Consider the following 15,601-nt stretch of genomic DNA (forward strand, 5'->3'; position numbering starts at 1 on the left):
GGAATACCCAGAAATATCACCATAGAAAGCTTGCAAGTCCATCTTCTGCCTATAACTGATTGGAATACTTAAAATGGGGCTACAATGTGACCAGTGAAGGAGGCTTCCTGGTGAGGCTCTGCATTACATAAGACCATAGTGGGAATCCTGAACAGCATCTAGAATCTTCAGAGGTGGGAAATTTCCACTTGAAAGCATACCAGCCTGGAGCAGCTAGAAGAACAGAAGATACTTCTAGAAAGAAAGACGGACAGAAAAAATACAAAACAATATAGGCAGACCGACTGTTACTACAAGAACAAGCAAGTTGCTAGCCCAGGAGACATCAAGGCAAGTGGTCGGATCCCCTCAGGGCAAACCCCCTTCCAAAACTAAGACTCAATGGGAATACATGCTCTGATTGGTGACCATGTTCATCACTGATAAGGGGAAGTGAGGGAAAAACAGCAATGAAGCTGTGAGTTAAGCCCTACAATGCTCAATAGACTCCTCTGAACCTGGGTGGAGATCTGGTTGGCCAGCAGTGTTGCAAGACCTGGGGACTCATGGGCCCAGAGTCAGTGACATAGCCACAGAGAACTAGAGTGGAGAGTGAAGCGTCCAGCTGATAAGAAGAGAAAACATACGCACAAGAACACCTACACTTGCAGGTAATACCTACTTGACCCAGCTTCAATATCTGGATAATCAGAACTCAACTAGAAGAAGAAAGAAGAGGGAAAAAATTTGATACAATTTGATGAAACTGACGTACACGTATGGCTGCAGTAGCTCAAAAGAGGGAACAAATCTTTACAGCAAGGATCATTCCCACCCCCTTCATACACAGAGTAGGCAGGGATGGGCAACTTGGACATTGGCTACCCAAAGTTGGGGGGCTACAAAGGCAAGAAGTGACTGGTTTACAAGCTTTCAAGAAGGAACCTAGATCCAGAGGGCGTGGAGGAAGGTAGAATTTCCACTGAGTAGTATCCAATCTGTCTAGGCAGGACTGATGAAAGGAGACAAGGGTAGGTCTCTTGTGATACAATAGTGAATAATTGTTATCAGGACTGATTGTGAGGGTTGGAAATGTAAAGGTAGATGTTTTGTAGCAAGGAGGGGAGTGGCTGAGTTTGCAGTCGCGGAGAGGAGGTCCCTGGGACCATGAAGAGAGAAGAGCGGAGAGCGGGACCCTATCCAGAGAAGCTGCAATGACAAGAGATGGAGGCAGAGATGATGACGTGGAGAGATGGAGAGGGGTTGTGTGCTGACAACCAGGGGGCAGGCTTGCAGGGATGATGCATGCAGGGATTGTAACCATGGCAATGAAACAATATACAATAGGATGAATGTAAAACTAATGTTTTCCTATGTAAACTATCACATAATTACAATAAAACATTTTAAAAAAAAAAGTCAATGGAAAGTCATCAAAGGATTTAAAACACATAATGATTTTTGTAGTTTGGGGAGTATTATTTTAGCTAGGGGCAAGATTAGTTAAGTGCTTGACTACTAGTGAAATGGTGGTTTAAACCCACCCAGAGGTGCCTAAGAAGACAGGTCTGGCAATCTGCTTCCTAAAGGTCACAAGCTTGGAGCAGAGTTCTACTCTGCACACCTGGGGTCACCATGAGTCAGAATCAATTCTACAGTAACTAACTACAACAGGTGCAAGACTGGAGAAAGGAAAACCAGTGTGAAAGCTACTGTAGAAGTCTAGGTGAAAGACAGCAATAGAGAGACATTTAGAAGCAGAATTGGCATACCCACACTGCCATCAAGTCTATTCTCATATAGACCATATGAGTTGTTTTTGTTGTTAAGTACCGAGGAGTCGGTTCTGACTCATAGTGACCCTGCATAGGGTTTCCGAGGCTGCAAATCTTTACGGGAGCAGAAAGCCTCATCTCTCTTCCACAGAACAGCTGGTAGTTTCGATCTGCCAACCTTGAGGTTAACAGCCCGATTCGTAACCACTACGCTACCAGAGGTCCTTGATCCTATTCAAGTAGGGTTTCCGAATCTGTAAATCTTTATGGGAACAGACAGCCTTATCTTTCTCCCAAGGAGCAAGCAGCTGGTGGATTCAAAATTGCTGGTCTTGCAGTTAGCCATCAGGGCTCCTTAATAGTGTATTGAATGTACACCGTGAGAGAGAAAACAGAGCCAAGGATGATTCTTAGGAGCCTATCTCAAATAACTGACTGAAAGAATCACTGGGAGGGAAAGCAGGTTTGGGAGAAGGAAGCAGTTTTGCAGACTTTTAAAAATCAGGATACTTATACATGAAGTGGCATCACAAAGTTCATGAAAAAATTCCATTTTCTTTTAATTCCATTTTTCCACCAATTTTTTAAAGCCTCCTCATATATATTTTGGAAGCATTAGAAACAGATTCATTCATTATCCTTTACCCATTAATTCCACTTCTGGTCTTATATCATACAGAAATTAATCAAAAGGAAAAAAAAATCATACACAGATATTCAGTTATGCCATTTAAAATAGTAAAAATCTGGAAGAAAATGTAAAAGCTTGGCATTGGGGGCCTGGATAAGTAAATTGGCATATTAGCCCTTTAGTTATTTAGAATAAAAGATAATCACTGTTTAGCCCTTTGGACATTTAAATGAATATATATTTACAATGTGGTATGTATACATCAAAAAAAAAAGAAAACGATAATGGAGGTAAATACTGTTGGATAATGGTACCTGGAGGGGATTGTAATCATTACAATGATTTGCTGAATGTAAAACTGGTGATTTGCTCTGTAAACCTTCACTCACTTAATATACAATAAAAGCTTAAAAAAAAGAAAACCTATAGGATAGTTCTACTCTGTTCCATAGAGTCTCTATAAGTCAGAATCGACTCAAAGGCAACAGCTTTGGTTGGGCCATTATAATTATCCTTGGGTTGGTATATGACCTAACTTGTAACTCCTCATAACAAAAATCCTTGCTATGAGTCTCAGGCCAGTTCCCAGATATCAGGGGCTGCTTTTTTTCATTCTCAAGACCATTAAACTCCCTTTGTGTTTAATCCAAAAATAAAATAATAATAACTTTCTATATAAAGTAACTTTTTTAATGGAATCCCTAAATAATATATATAAAATGAATATAATTATAAAAATTGTAGATTAGACTACAATTATAGATTCAAATTCTAGTGTAGATTAGAATAGAATTTAGTAAGGTATAAACTACTGAGTAATACTGATAATAGATCTAACTATCTATCTATCTATCTATCTATCTATCTATCTATCTATCTATCTATCAGCTTATTTTGTGAAAGATTAAGGTATATATCACATATAAGTATCTCTGCTTGCAAATCAATAAGCCAGCCAAGCTGTGTCAGTGTTTTTAAGATGTGGAGAACCTTTAACTCCTACCTGGGAAATGATAGAAGTCAGGGATGCATTTACTACCGCAACACCATCTTTCAGGGCTTTTACCACATGGTAAGATCCATTAACGGTGGTTAGTTGCTCTTCAAAGTACTCCTTTGGAAACTCGTGTGTAATCCTGAGATTCTGAAAGTCAGTCCAACAGCAACACAAACCCAGAGATGTTTTGTTTTCTTTTTCAGCAAAGCCATATACAAAGTATATGGGAGGGAAAAACAATGGCTATGTTTTCCAAATATAAGAAAATAAAAACAAAAATCTGTTCTCTTTCATTGAAATCCTTAATTGGGAATATACTATTTTATGGTACTAGAATTAGAAAGATCAATTACTGACAAACAATCAGGAATAGAAAGAGCCAAAGTTTATGTAGACTTTCACGTCTTTTGTGCCATTCCAGAAGCTGACAGTTCTTAGGGGGAGAGAAATGAAACCTGAGGTCTGAGTACCAACCTTCACATCAGGCATGTGTATCATGTGTCTCACCACCACAAAGCCATGGTGAGCAGCTCCAAAGTGAGAGTTGTAGAGTGAGGGTTGTCCTCCCCCTCAAAATATCATCACTGCTGCACTCACCAAATACTCCCTAAAATTCTGACTGAATTATATTTTTGATTTCTGGTTTGGCATTCCTCAAGGACAGAACTACTTAATAATAGTAAAGTAGTAACTTACATTCCCAAAAGAAAAATGTGGAAACAAATGGAGACTTTCTAGCCACAAATATAGCTTACTGAAGGAGTCATCTGTACCGGGGTTGCAAGAGAGAGACTCACATCTGAAATGTAGGTCTTTGTGCTGCTTTTATCAAATACTTCAACTGTAATCACATACACTTGTCCCACCTCAAGACTCCATCGATCTCCAGGTTGAACAGTGAAGCCTATACACAAATCAAGAAACAAAAATATTAGATATTATGGATTGAATTGTGTCCGCCACAAACATGTGTTATAATCCTAACCTTTATACCTGTAGATACAGTCCCATTTGGGGATAGGGTTTTCTTTATGTTGATGAAGCCGTATCAGTGCAGGATGTATTTTTGTTTTTGAATTTTGTACTGTGAATTGAGTGAAGGTTTACAGACAAGGTTATCAATTTTACATTCAACAAATCATACACTTTGTTTCACCTCAATGATTGCAATTCCCTCCATGGAACAACAGTCATCCTGATCCTTCCTGTGGCTCCCATCTCCATTCCATCTACCTTCCCATCCCTTCTCACCTTTGTCCTTAGGTATATGTTGCCCCTTTGATTTTGAATGATGAGCACACATTACTAATGTTTTTCTTCCCTCTATATACCTATACCTGGGCTAAAAGTTGGACTATGAGGGTGCATTCCTTTCCAGACCTGAAGGTGGTCAAGGGTCATAGTCTCAGGTTCCTCCAGTCTCTAATTAAAAAAATAATAATATTGAATTTTGTTTCACATATTCTGCTGCTCTATCAAGGACCTTCTAATGTGATCCCTTTCAGAGCTATTGGTAGTGGTAACTGGGCACCATCTAGTTCTTCTGGTCTCAAAGTCATGGAGACTGATGTTCACATGTCCCATTAGTCCATTGGACTAATTGATTCCAAGCATCATCAATTCTCATCACTCTTCTTTCTTCTGTACATGGAGAAACCAAAAGCTGCACTCATGAACTTTTATATCCCAGACACTACTCACCAAAGTAGGCTGTAGAACATTGTCTTTGTGGGCTGTGTTATGCCAATTGATCGTGGCATCCCCTAAGGATATGGTTGTGCATCCCCAGTCTCTGCTAATCATTGCCTTAAGATGTTTGATAATATCTTAGTTTTCATCATTTTGCCTACAGTGCAGGGTGTGTTTTAAATCAACTGTTCTTTGATATATAAAGAGCCCTTTAGATACAGATGCAAGCACATGCAGGCGGAAGATCAACACTATCTGAGATGGAGGCAGACCAGCCTACAAGCCTGGAATCTCCAAGGATGAATGGCTAGAGAAGCTGAGATAAAGACTTTTTCCCACAGACCAGACAGTTTTCCAGTAGAGCCAGTGTCCTGAATTTGGACTTTTAACTTCCTAAACTGTGAGGAAATAAATTTCTGTTTGTGAAAGTCACCCACTTGTAATATTTCTATTTTAACACTGCACTTAGAAACTAACATAGATGTCAACATTTTCTCATAATGAATACAAAAATACAAACTTTACACTGTTTGTTGTTGTTAGGTGCTATTGAGTCACTTCCAACTCATAGTGACAGAACAAAACACTGCCTGGTCCTGTACCTCCTCATTGCTTGAAAGATGTTGAATTTGTTTGAGCCAGCCTCCCTTTTTTCATGTGAGCTAAAATTGTCTGTTGTCTACACGGCATTGTGAGTTTGTCATATTTGTAAAAACAAACAGTCCAGTTCTTGGACCTGGAGAGGAGAAATCTCTGAGGGACTTCTGCAATTCAAGGAGCTCAGGAGGTAGTTGTGAAAGGGATGTGACAGCAGAGTTCTTGGCCCTAGATGGAGTTCCTATTGGCCTTAGAATTCACTGTTCAGAGCACTCAATCTGGAAGTAGTTCATGGGAGTCTTTGATGAAGCTGGTTTCGTAGTTCATGGGAGTCTTTGATGGAGCTGGTTTCAGTGTCTGTTAGGAACACAGGGAAGCTGGAGCCAGGGCAACTGGTTAAATGCTGGTCTGGTGGCTCTGCAGGTTTTGTAGGTCTGAAGCTGAGCCCACCTGAATCCAGGCAGCAAAGGGCACACCAAAGTGGTCTAGCCAGCCCCCACCTTATAACTGCTGTGGCTCCCAACCACATGTTTGAACTCCCAGAAAGCAGGGTCTAGACGGGGGAATGGATGAGGGTGACAGCTGTCCACACCTTTGGTCATCAGGGGTACGTGGGGAAAAAGAAGAAACCGAACCTTTTCCATTGTATGTGGGAATGCCAGGCATCTCACAGCTGCCAAAGCCAATCACAAGATAGTCGAACTGTGTCTGGACAACTGTTTACCAGTCAGTCTCCCTCTCTCACCATTCCTGCTCAGCCTCTCCCTGTAGCAAGCATTCCATCCACCTCTCTTTCTTCTGAAGTTCTGGGTGCCAGAATTTTCATCCGTGTCTGTTTTATTTTGTCTCTCACATCTTTGCTGTAGAAGTTCTGTGCAGTGCACCTGCAAAGTTCTGTGCAGTGCACCTGCATAGTCCATCATCTTGCTGCAAGTCCCCCATCCTGAACCTTCTTATTGGTTTATCAAATCAGATCACATCATGGGGGATCATCACATAATTGCCATATTACAGCATACATAACTGCCAAACTGCTGAGAATTATGGCCCAGTCAAACTGACACATAATTTGGGGGGATACAATCCATGACACAAACTCAACAAAACCATTCAAAGACCAAAATTCACTGGTTGATGAAATGGTTTCCAAAACAGATTCTTTAAATTCTTTCTCTCAAATTGTACAGTAATTATAATTCCTGGTTTCATTCATCTGAGATATAAAGAACCACTCTCACTTATATTTTGGAGTCCTGGTGTGACTCTGTGGGTTAATGCATTGGACTGCAAACTTGCTTTGAACCGCAATGTCAGCAGTTCAAGTTCACCAGCTGCTCCTTGGAAATTCTATACAGGGTCACTATGGATCAGAACCAACTCAACGGCACTTCACAACAACCAACTCACTTATATTTATAAAAATAATATGCCACACAGGTTTGCATGAACTAAGTGAGACAGACGTAAATAATGATGTATGCACAACCTTGGAACAACAGGGCTCTGGGATACAGGGATTGAGACATGGTTGGAATGGGAAAAGGGGGGGGAGGGGAATAATGTTAAGATGCTTGGCTGTCTTTTGAGTTTTGGTTTCCCTGGCATATCATTATAAAATAGACTTGAGATGGAGAGAAAGGAATAGTTAGAAATATCACCATAAATAGTTTGTAAGTCCGTCTTCTGCCTATAACTGATTGGAATACCTAAAATGGGGCTACAATGTGCCCAGTGAAGGTGGCTTCCTATGAAGCCTCTGCATTAGACCATAGGTGGACTCCTGAACCACATCCAGATTCTTCTGAGGTGGGAAATTCCCACTGGAAAGGACAAGCAGACCAGCCTGGCATGGCTAAAAGAACAGAAGATACTTCTTGAAAGAAAGACCAACAGGAAAAATACAAAACAATAACGGCAGTCCAACTGATTACTACAAGAACAAGCAAGTTGTTCACCCAGGAGACATCAAGGCAAGTGACGTGAAAAGATGGAGTGGCTGGGAACTCTAGAACCAGAGAGAGAGAGGGGTTGTGTGCTGATGACTAGGGGGCAGGCTTGCAGGGTGTACCCTTTGGTTGGTTGATGATGCATGGAGGAGATTGTAACCATGGCGATGTAAAGATATACAATAGGATGAATGTAAAGCTAATGTTCTTCCATGTAAACTATCACATAATTCACAATAAAACATTTAAAAAAATAGTAATAATAATATTAGCTCATTCCTGAGGTGTCAGGCAAGAAAGGGTTCAGGTTCTTTCAGTCAGGCATATAGCTTCATATGGTCTACAGGCCATTAAAATTCTTTATTCCTGTCATATATAAAGTCTCTTTTCCTAACCTAAACATGTATTACATGAGTCTTCATAAATTTTCATGATCTATTTTAAGATACTTTACTCTTACAGATAGCATTCAATTATAACAAATTTTGTGAGAAATCATGTCAGAGTAAGATTGAATCTGAACAGAAATGCAAACAGGAAACACAGGGAGGAAGTAGGATAACTGGATGTTTCATTGTGGGATTGCAATCAAAGACATGAAAAAAAATGTGCATGAAGTTTTTAATGGAAAACTGATTTATTCTATATACCTTCACCCAGTTCATAATAAAAAGTTTTTGGTTTTAGTTTTTTTTAAAGATTGAATTAGCTATGTTTCAAAATGAAGGTTAGGAAGTACTCTAGCTTTTAATGTACTCATTTGAGTGAAATAGCTTGAACTGTTCAGCTGTCTGAAAACCAGTATTTAAAAAATACCTAAAAATCCAGGCTCTACAACATATATGGTGCAATTTGGGAGTCCGGACACAGATCTCATATGGACATCTTAATTTTTGTTTAAGGAAATTATGTTAGCTAGAGTTGGGTGAAAAGAGAAAGGTAATCTACTAAAGAAGAAATAAACCCACAAGCAAAATAAATGAAGATTACTCAAATGTGTACAGTCCTGAGAAATGTCTGAGAAACTCTTACTCATCAAAGGAGTCACAAAGATATTCTTGAATTCCAAATTTAAGGACAATGGAAAGGGAGAGAGTGATCACACTCTGTGCTTTTACTATTCATTTATCTACAGAAACTTTTCTCCAAAACAAATCTCACATGAGAGCAAAGTGGTGCCACTCTGAAGAAAGGGATACTTAGGCTGAAGAAGTGAGCAGTGGCCACATGTTTAGGGCTATGCAGTATAGAAAATCACTAGTTGATTGTTTTACTATCTGCAGTAAACCTCTATGTCACTAAGGATGTTTTTAGTCTCTTACACATCATACTACCTGCTTCAGTTAAATTCCAGCAGAAATACAAATTTATTTAAGCTAATTGTTGTTGTTGTTGAGTGCCATCGAGTTGACTCCGATCCATAGCGACCCTGTATAGGGTTTCCAAGGAGCAGCTGGTAAGTTTGAACCACCGACCTTACAATTCTAATGGCTTTGCAGTCTGGCGCATTAACCCACAGAGCCACACCAGGACTCCATTTTAATTTAAGCTAATTAGGAAGATATAATTGTTGAGTGTGGTCTAGGTGATACCAATTTATAACAATCCCATGTGACAGAGAATTGCCAGATAGGGTTTTCTTGGCTACAATCTTTACAGAAGTAGATCTCCAGGTCTTTCTCCCGTGAAGCCATTTGAGTGAATTCTACTGGCCAATCTTTCAGTTAGCAGCCAAGTGCTTAACCACTGAGCCACCAGTGCTCCTTAATTAGGAATATATTTCCATCTTAAAAAACATCTCTAAAAAGAAATTATTTCTGCTCTTTATGGATAATGGGAGTTGAATGGACAGAAAACTCATTATTCAAAGTATACCAATTTAGGAGTTGTATTAATTTAATCATGGACTAGGCTACAATTTAGCACTACAGTATCTTAATGACAATGGAATTAAAATAATATTTGATCTATTTAGGGGATCAAACTTATAACTCTCCCGCAGACACACTAAATGAGCTATTGCTATTGATGTACATAAGTAGAAATTACTTTTATCTATTTATTAAAGTAAATCTTCTAAAGACTATATAGGCAACTCTGTACCAATCTAGGTTTGAATCTAATATGTACTTTAATATAATATTCATAAAACATAAAAACTAGATAGAAATGCAGAACTACACCATTCTTTTCATTTTACAGATGTGAAAAAAGATCTCAACAGGTTTCTAATTCATAGTGGGTTTTGTATAGTGGGTTAAGCCTTGGATTGCTAACCACAAGGTTGGTGGTTCAAACCCACCAGCAGTTTCCCAGGGAGAAAGATGAGGCTATCTGCTCCCATACAGATTTTGTCTCAGAAACCCTAGGGAGCAGCTCTACTATGTCCTACAGGGTTGTGTGGTACAGTGAACTATTTAATGCCCCTTCTAGTCATCGTCTGTAACTCCCACCAAACAACATTTTGCTCTGATACATCTAAGTAAGAGAAGATGGGAAAAGATGTTGATAGGATTATATGATTCAGTTGTGAGTGAATCAGAGATTGAGAGATAATTGTGATTATTAAAAACTTGGAATTCTAACATGTATAAAATGAAGCAGGAGGAGGGATATGACTACCATCAAGCAGAAGGAGCCAGCCGGAGTGGAGTGTGTCTTTTGGACCCCAAGATCCCTGCATATTGAACCTCCTTGACCCAAGGACAGAAAGCTGTGACCTGGAGGAGTGGCAGAGCAGCAGCAGCAGAACCAAGAGCCAGAGCACCTGTCAAAGTGGTAGGCTTCCCAATCCTTGGAGCAATAAAGCTGAGAGACTTTGGGCAGGAAGCTTGCTTGTAGAGTAGGGTGATTCCATGCACTTAATTGAGGGAGTTAGGTTTGCAGATCCACAGAGCTAGAATTGAGTGCCTTCAGGCTGAGGTGGAATGTGTGTCCTATGGGCATTTGTCAGCAACCCTAAAAGAGCTTTGTAACACTGACTGGGTAGAGGGAGGCCTACCTGTAGGCATGGCTGAGAAGAGGCTATCCTGGCTAGAAGAACTGAGCATTTTCTGATTCTGCATTGTGATCTGTTAACTTCCCTCATAAACCTCACAACTGTATGTTGTCTGAGTTCTGTGCAGCCACTGCAACAGATTACGAAACCAAGTGGAGTAGAGTGTTGTGGTGAGGGGTAGTTTGGTGCTCCTTTTTGCAGGTTGCTCTGAGTTGGAATTGACTTGCTGGCAGTGGGGTTGAGTTTTGCAGAGTACAGACGATATCCTTCCACTGAATCTAATTTCCTCTTGTCTTTCAGAAAACTGGTCCATTCCTTTGCCAACGCTCTCTGCTTAATTTAAAGTCCTGTTCAAATTTATCCTACCTTTTAAAAAGTCCTCCTTATGTAAATTTTCAAACTTCTACCATGTTTCTTCTTTTCACAGCTGAACTATTTTTACTGGAAAAGTACCCCAAGAGCTCCTAGTTACTATAGCCTGAGGTTCTTTCAGTTTTTATCTTACTTGACATCACTACCATATTTCACCTACTGAACATTCTCTTCTTTGTAAATTCCTTGCTTTGTTGATATGATCATTGGTGGATTACTCAATAAGTAAGGTTAGCATGGGCTTAAATTAGCACAAATAAGCCTGTGCTTACCTTCTTTATTGGGTAATCTGCCCCTGATGAAACCTCTCTTCTGGCTTTTGACTACTTTTTAAACAGTCCTTTTTGGCCTCCTTTCATGTTCTTCTTTCTCTATCTGAAGCTGACCTTACACAGTTCTGTTTGGGACCTTCTTCTTTCACTCTAGATACTCTCCCTCAGTGATTCTGTCTACAATGACAGCTTCACTTATCACCTACCGACAATCTGGGAACGTTCAGATGCCTATATTCATTGTGAATCTCTCTCCCTCAACTGCATAAAGAAAGTTTCTGTTTGAATATCTATCCTACAGTCACTTCCAGTTATCATGTGAAAATTTAAACTCAATATATTTTCCTTGCTATCTGCTGCTTTTATATTTCTCATCTCCATGAATAGTACTTCCAGTTACTCTATGCCAGATGCTGGGACAAATTATGAATTATCACCATCCATGTTCTCAAGAAAAATAATATAGACAATTATAATGTATTTTAATACATTCTAATGTATACTAATACTGGGAATAAAAATAATGATCTAAGTCTGCCTGGAGAGTTCAGGGGAATGTCTCCATAAGCAAAAAGTTGTGGCTCAACATTGAATGACTAACAGGTTTATTTATGGTGAAACCTGTGTGAAACCAGAACTTGGCAGGACTGCATTGTTTTTCCAGGTCTTGTAGGTCTTCTGCCTTTGACAGGGTGCAGACTTACAACTTTTCTATTGTTGTATACTAGTGGAAAGTATTTGGTTTTCCTTCTGACAGTTTACAAAGAAGAGAATGTTCAGTAGATGAAATATGGTAGAGATGTCAAGATAAAAATTGAAAGGGCCTTTGGACTATAGTAACTGGGAGCTCTTGGGTAACTTTTTCAGTAAAAACAGCTTGGCTATGAAAAGGAGAAGAAACACGGTAAAAGTTTGAAACTTTACATAGGTTTCAACTTTCACAGGTTTCACTGTACGTACTATTGTATTTGTTGGCAAATGTCCTAGGTATCGTAAAATGACTAAAGAATTTTGGATCAATTGATTCTGTTGTTGTTGAGTGCTGTTAATTTGGTACTGACTCATAGCAACCCTGTATAGGGTTTCTGAGGAGTTGACTTGTTAATTTGAACTGCCAACATTGTGCTACAAACCAACCTTGAGATCCTGTGCTTATCCCTATAGCACCACACCACACTAATTGATGCTACTTCATATGTTTTAGACAAATATTATAAACAGCTAACTGGTGGCACAACAGGCACTCAGCTACTAATGAAGACGCTGGCGATTCAAATTCACTTAGCAGTTCCAGAGCATGAAAATCTGGTGATTTGCTCTTGTAAGAATACCCCATAGGAAGTTTTACTCTTCACATGGGTTGCTGTGAATAGAATAGAATTCCTTTCAAACCTAATGGAGTCTTATCAGAGTTAGCCTTCCAGAACCTGTATGATCATATGATTTACCTCACCTCACCCCGCCCCACCCCATTCCTCTCCTACTACATTCCCTTGATCTACTGTGTGGCGCTGTGGATTAACGCGCTAGACTGCAAAGCTGTTTGAACTGCAAGGCCGGTGGTTCAAGCTCACCAGCTGCTCCTTGGAAACTCTATACAGGGTCGCTATGGGTCAGAACGACTCGACAGCACTTAACAACAACAACAACACTGCACTTCAGGCTTAGTGTCTTTCTTGCTTGTCCCTTGAACCTGCAGAACACATTCCTGTCTCAGAACTTTTGCCATTGCTATTTCCTCTTCCTGGAGCTCTTTCACCCAGATATCTGCATGGCTCACTGCTCTAAGAGAAACTATGCCTGACCACCCTGGGTAAAACAGCAGTCTGTATTTCAAACACTGAGGACAAGACTGAGCATACAGAAGGAATATAAAATTTGTATTTGTTAAATAAATACAAATATTCAAGAAATAGGAAGTATTTCCAAATGAAATACTGACAAATGAAGTCTAAATCATGTTTCAATTTTCTGAGAGCTTAAATCTTCATTGTTTGGTTTTCATTGACTGTAATGGAGCTCTATGTGCCTCTCTCTTTGTTTAACCCTTCCATAGGAGATTACGTATTTTAAGAAAATTACACTGAACAAATACTGAGCATCTATTGTAGATAATATCATCATTTCTCAATTATTCATGTTAAAATAGGTAAGTACAAATTACATTCACAGATGTTCCTCCGAACTTCAGGCCTCCTCAACCCCAGCCAGTCACCTAATAACAATTTAAGCTTCCATATCAGCATGGAAGTGAACAGATTTCATGTTAAACTACTCTCCTTTCTTCTGCCTACTCTTTGCTAGGAATTATGATAATAATAATTTATAGTTAAAAAAGAAACCTATAGAAAATCAGTGCAGTGTAATAACAAAACCTGCAAAAGCTGTAAACTGTATATGGCAGAAACCTATGAGAAAGAAGACTAAAATTTTTTCCACTAATAGAGTCTTGGTGTGGTACTCTGGGTTAATGCGCTGGACTTCAAAGCTGTTTGAATCTCAAGGTCGGCTGTTCAAGCTTACCAGTCACTCCTTGGGAAACCCTATACAGGGTTGCCATGGGTCAGAATCAACTCAACAGCATTTAACAACAACAACAATAGAGAATAAAAGAAAAGTGGTAAGACCCTTTCAAAGGTGGAAAAGGTGGGAGATCAGTAAAACCAAGGCAGTCCTGTTGAATTCTGGCTCTCACAGGTTTCATTGTATGATATTCTCTCTTAAAAAGATATTTTACCAAAGATTATGTCTTCTATGCCAGAGAAGCATAGGTTGGCAGCTAAAACTTTAACAAAAGGATACTTTTATGGACAAAGACAAGATTAGTTTGGCCCAGTTGGACTGCAGTCACCATGGCTGTTTTCTCATCCAGTAATGCTACTTTTTCTGAAAGAGACCGATTATATGCAACTTTATGGTCTTGCATTTCCAGTGTATAATGTTCCAGGGGAAATTCCACCTCTGTAAGATAAAAAAGATACATAAATTTATTAACAGTAGCCATTTCAACTGATATATGGTTAAGTTATAAAAGGAAAATCAGGAAGTAGCCTACAATGAGAGTATGATCTGCTTTTAAATTCATTGTGATGAATTTCTAGGAGCCCTGGGAGTACAATGGTTAAGAACTCAGCTGCTAATTAAAAGCTTAGTGATTTGAATCCACCAGCCACTCCGCAAAAGAAAGATGAAGCCGTAAGGATTTACAACTTTGGAAACCCTATAGGGCAGTTCTACTTTGTCCTATGGGGGGTCTCTGTGAATTGGAAATTGAGTCGAAGGCAATGGGTTTGAACTTCTACATGCAGTTCTCTCTTGTGTTATTCTATATGAGTTTATTACTGGTATATGTTTGTATTCCTGAAAACCAGTGATCTGAGAGTAGTTGGAGAACTTGCCACTAGGTAAATAAGGAAAGAATTAATGTTAGTGGTGTTGATGAAAACTTTACAAATTCATTGGGATTTGGGGGATCAATAAGAGTATTAAATTTTCAAATAATGAACTGAATTTCTCAAGAACTTGTGCAAAGACTTTTCAACAACTATTCAAATCCCTTCCTTCTGCTAAGTAGTGTCTTCACTTGCCCCACAAAATCTGGTAAATATTTGGTTACTTTATTAGAGAATTCAGATGCCTTATAGGCACTCAAGCTGAGTAGTCTAACTATGCCAGTTTCCTATTCAAGATGCAAGGTGTCTCTCAGTCCAGCATTACCTTCTGTGGGATAAGCACTGGACTGCTCCTCGGACACCCTATACAGAGTCACTATGAGACAGAACCGACTTGATGGCACTTTATAACAACAGCATTACCTTCAGTATAGCAAACAGGGAATATTTTATCACAAGACCAAAAAACACAAAGAAGTATTCTGTATATGTTATGTGATCTTGCGTCTCTTGATCTTGTCAGTAGAAAGGATTTGGAAAAGGTGAGGCTTAGAAAAAAAGTAATTACTTTACCTGTCATTCTTCCTTGAACCATTTTGGCAACTCTGTACTTAATATATGCTCCTACTAAGAGATAGATATCATGAGATGGTATAAGAAATATGTTCTCCAAAACAAGTAGACGTATCAATCCTGCTGCCACTTTCTAAAGGAGAAGAGAGATGGGAAAAAAAATTAACAAGGAGCAAAATTTCTATAGCCCAAATCCTGAAGGTCATCTTCCTTATAAAAATTTACATTTTATAAGTTTGTTTTTTATGAAAATTTTAAAAATGGCTTTCTAGCTACAAGACATAATTTCAGTTAGCCTTAAAAAGTGATCAGGAGAACAAACAAGATGGTGGATCGGGTGGAAGTTCAGTAAAGGAGCTCCGCCAACAACAACACAGAAT

General features: G+C 39.2%; 1 protein-coding gene across 2 annotated transcripts in view; it reads right to left on the reverse strand.

The window, feature by feature from the left end:
- The window catches only part of NUP210L (nucleoporin 210kDa-like), a 193,382-nt gene that overhangs the window by 142,348 nt on the left and 35,433 nt on the right, over positions 1-15,601 (reverse strand). For both annotated transcript variants that reach the window (XM_006861487.1, XM_006861486.1), the window contains exons 6-10: positions 15,222-15,354; positions 14,059-14,217; positions 8,431-8,499; positions 4,180-4,286; positions 3,389-3,529 (exon numbers count right to left, since the gene is read on the reverse strand). In XM_006861487.1, coding sequence (XP_006861549.1) covers positions 3,389-3,529; positions 4,180-4,286; positions 8,431-8,499; positions 14,059-14,217; positions 15,222-15,354 — 609 coding nt within the window. The remainder of the gene's footprint in view (positions 1-3,388; positions 3,530-4,179; positions 4,287-8,430; positions 8,500-14,058; positions 14,218-15,221; positions 15,355-15,601) is intronic.

Source organism: Chrysochloris asiatica, unplaced genomic scaffold, assembly GCF_000296735.1.
Source record: "Chrysochloris asiatica unplaced genomic scaffold, ChrAsi1.0 scaffold00042, whole genome shotgun sequence".
NCBI classification, from domain to species: Eukaryota; Metazoa; Chordata; class Mammalia; order Afrosoricida; family Chrysochloridae; genus Chrysochloris; species Chrysochloris asiatica.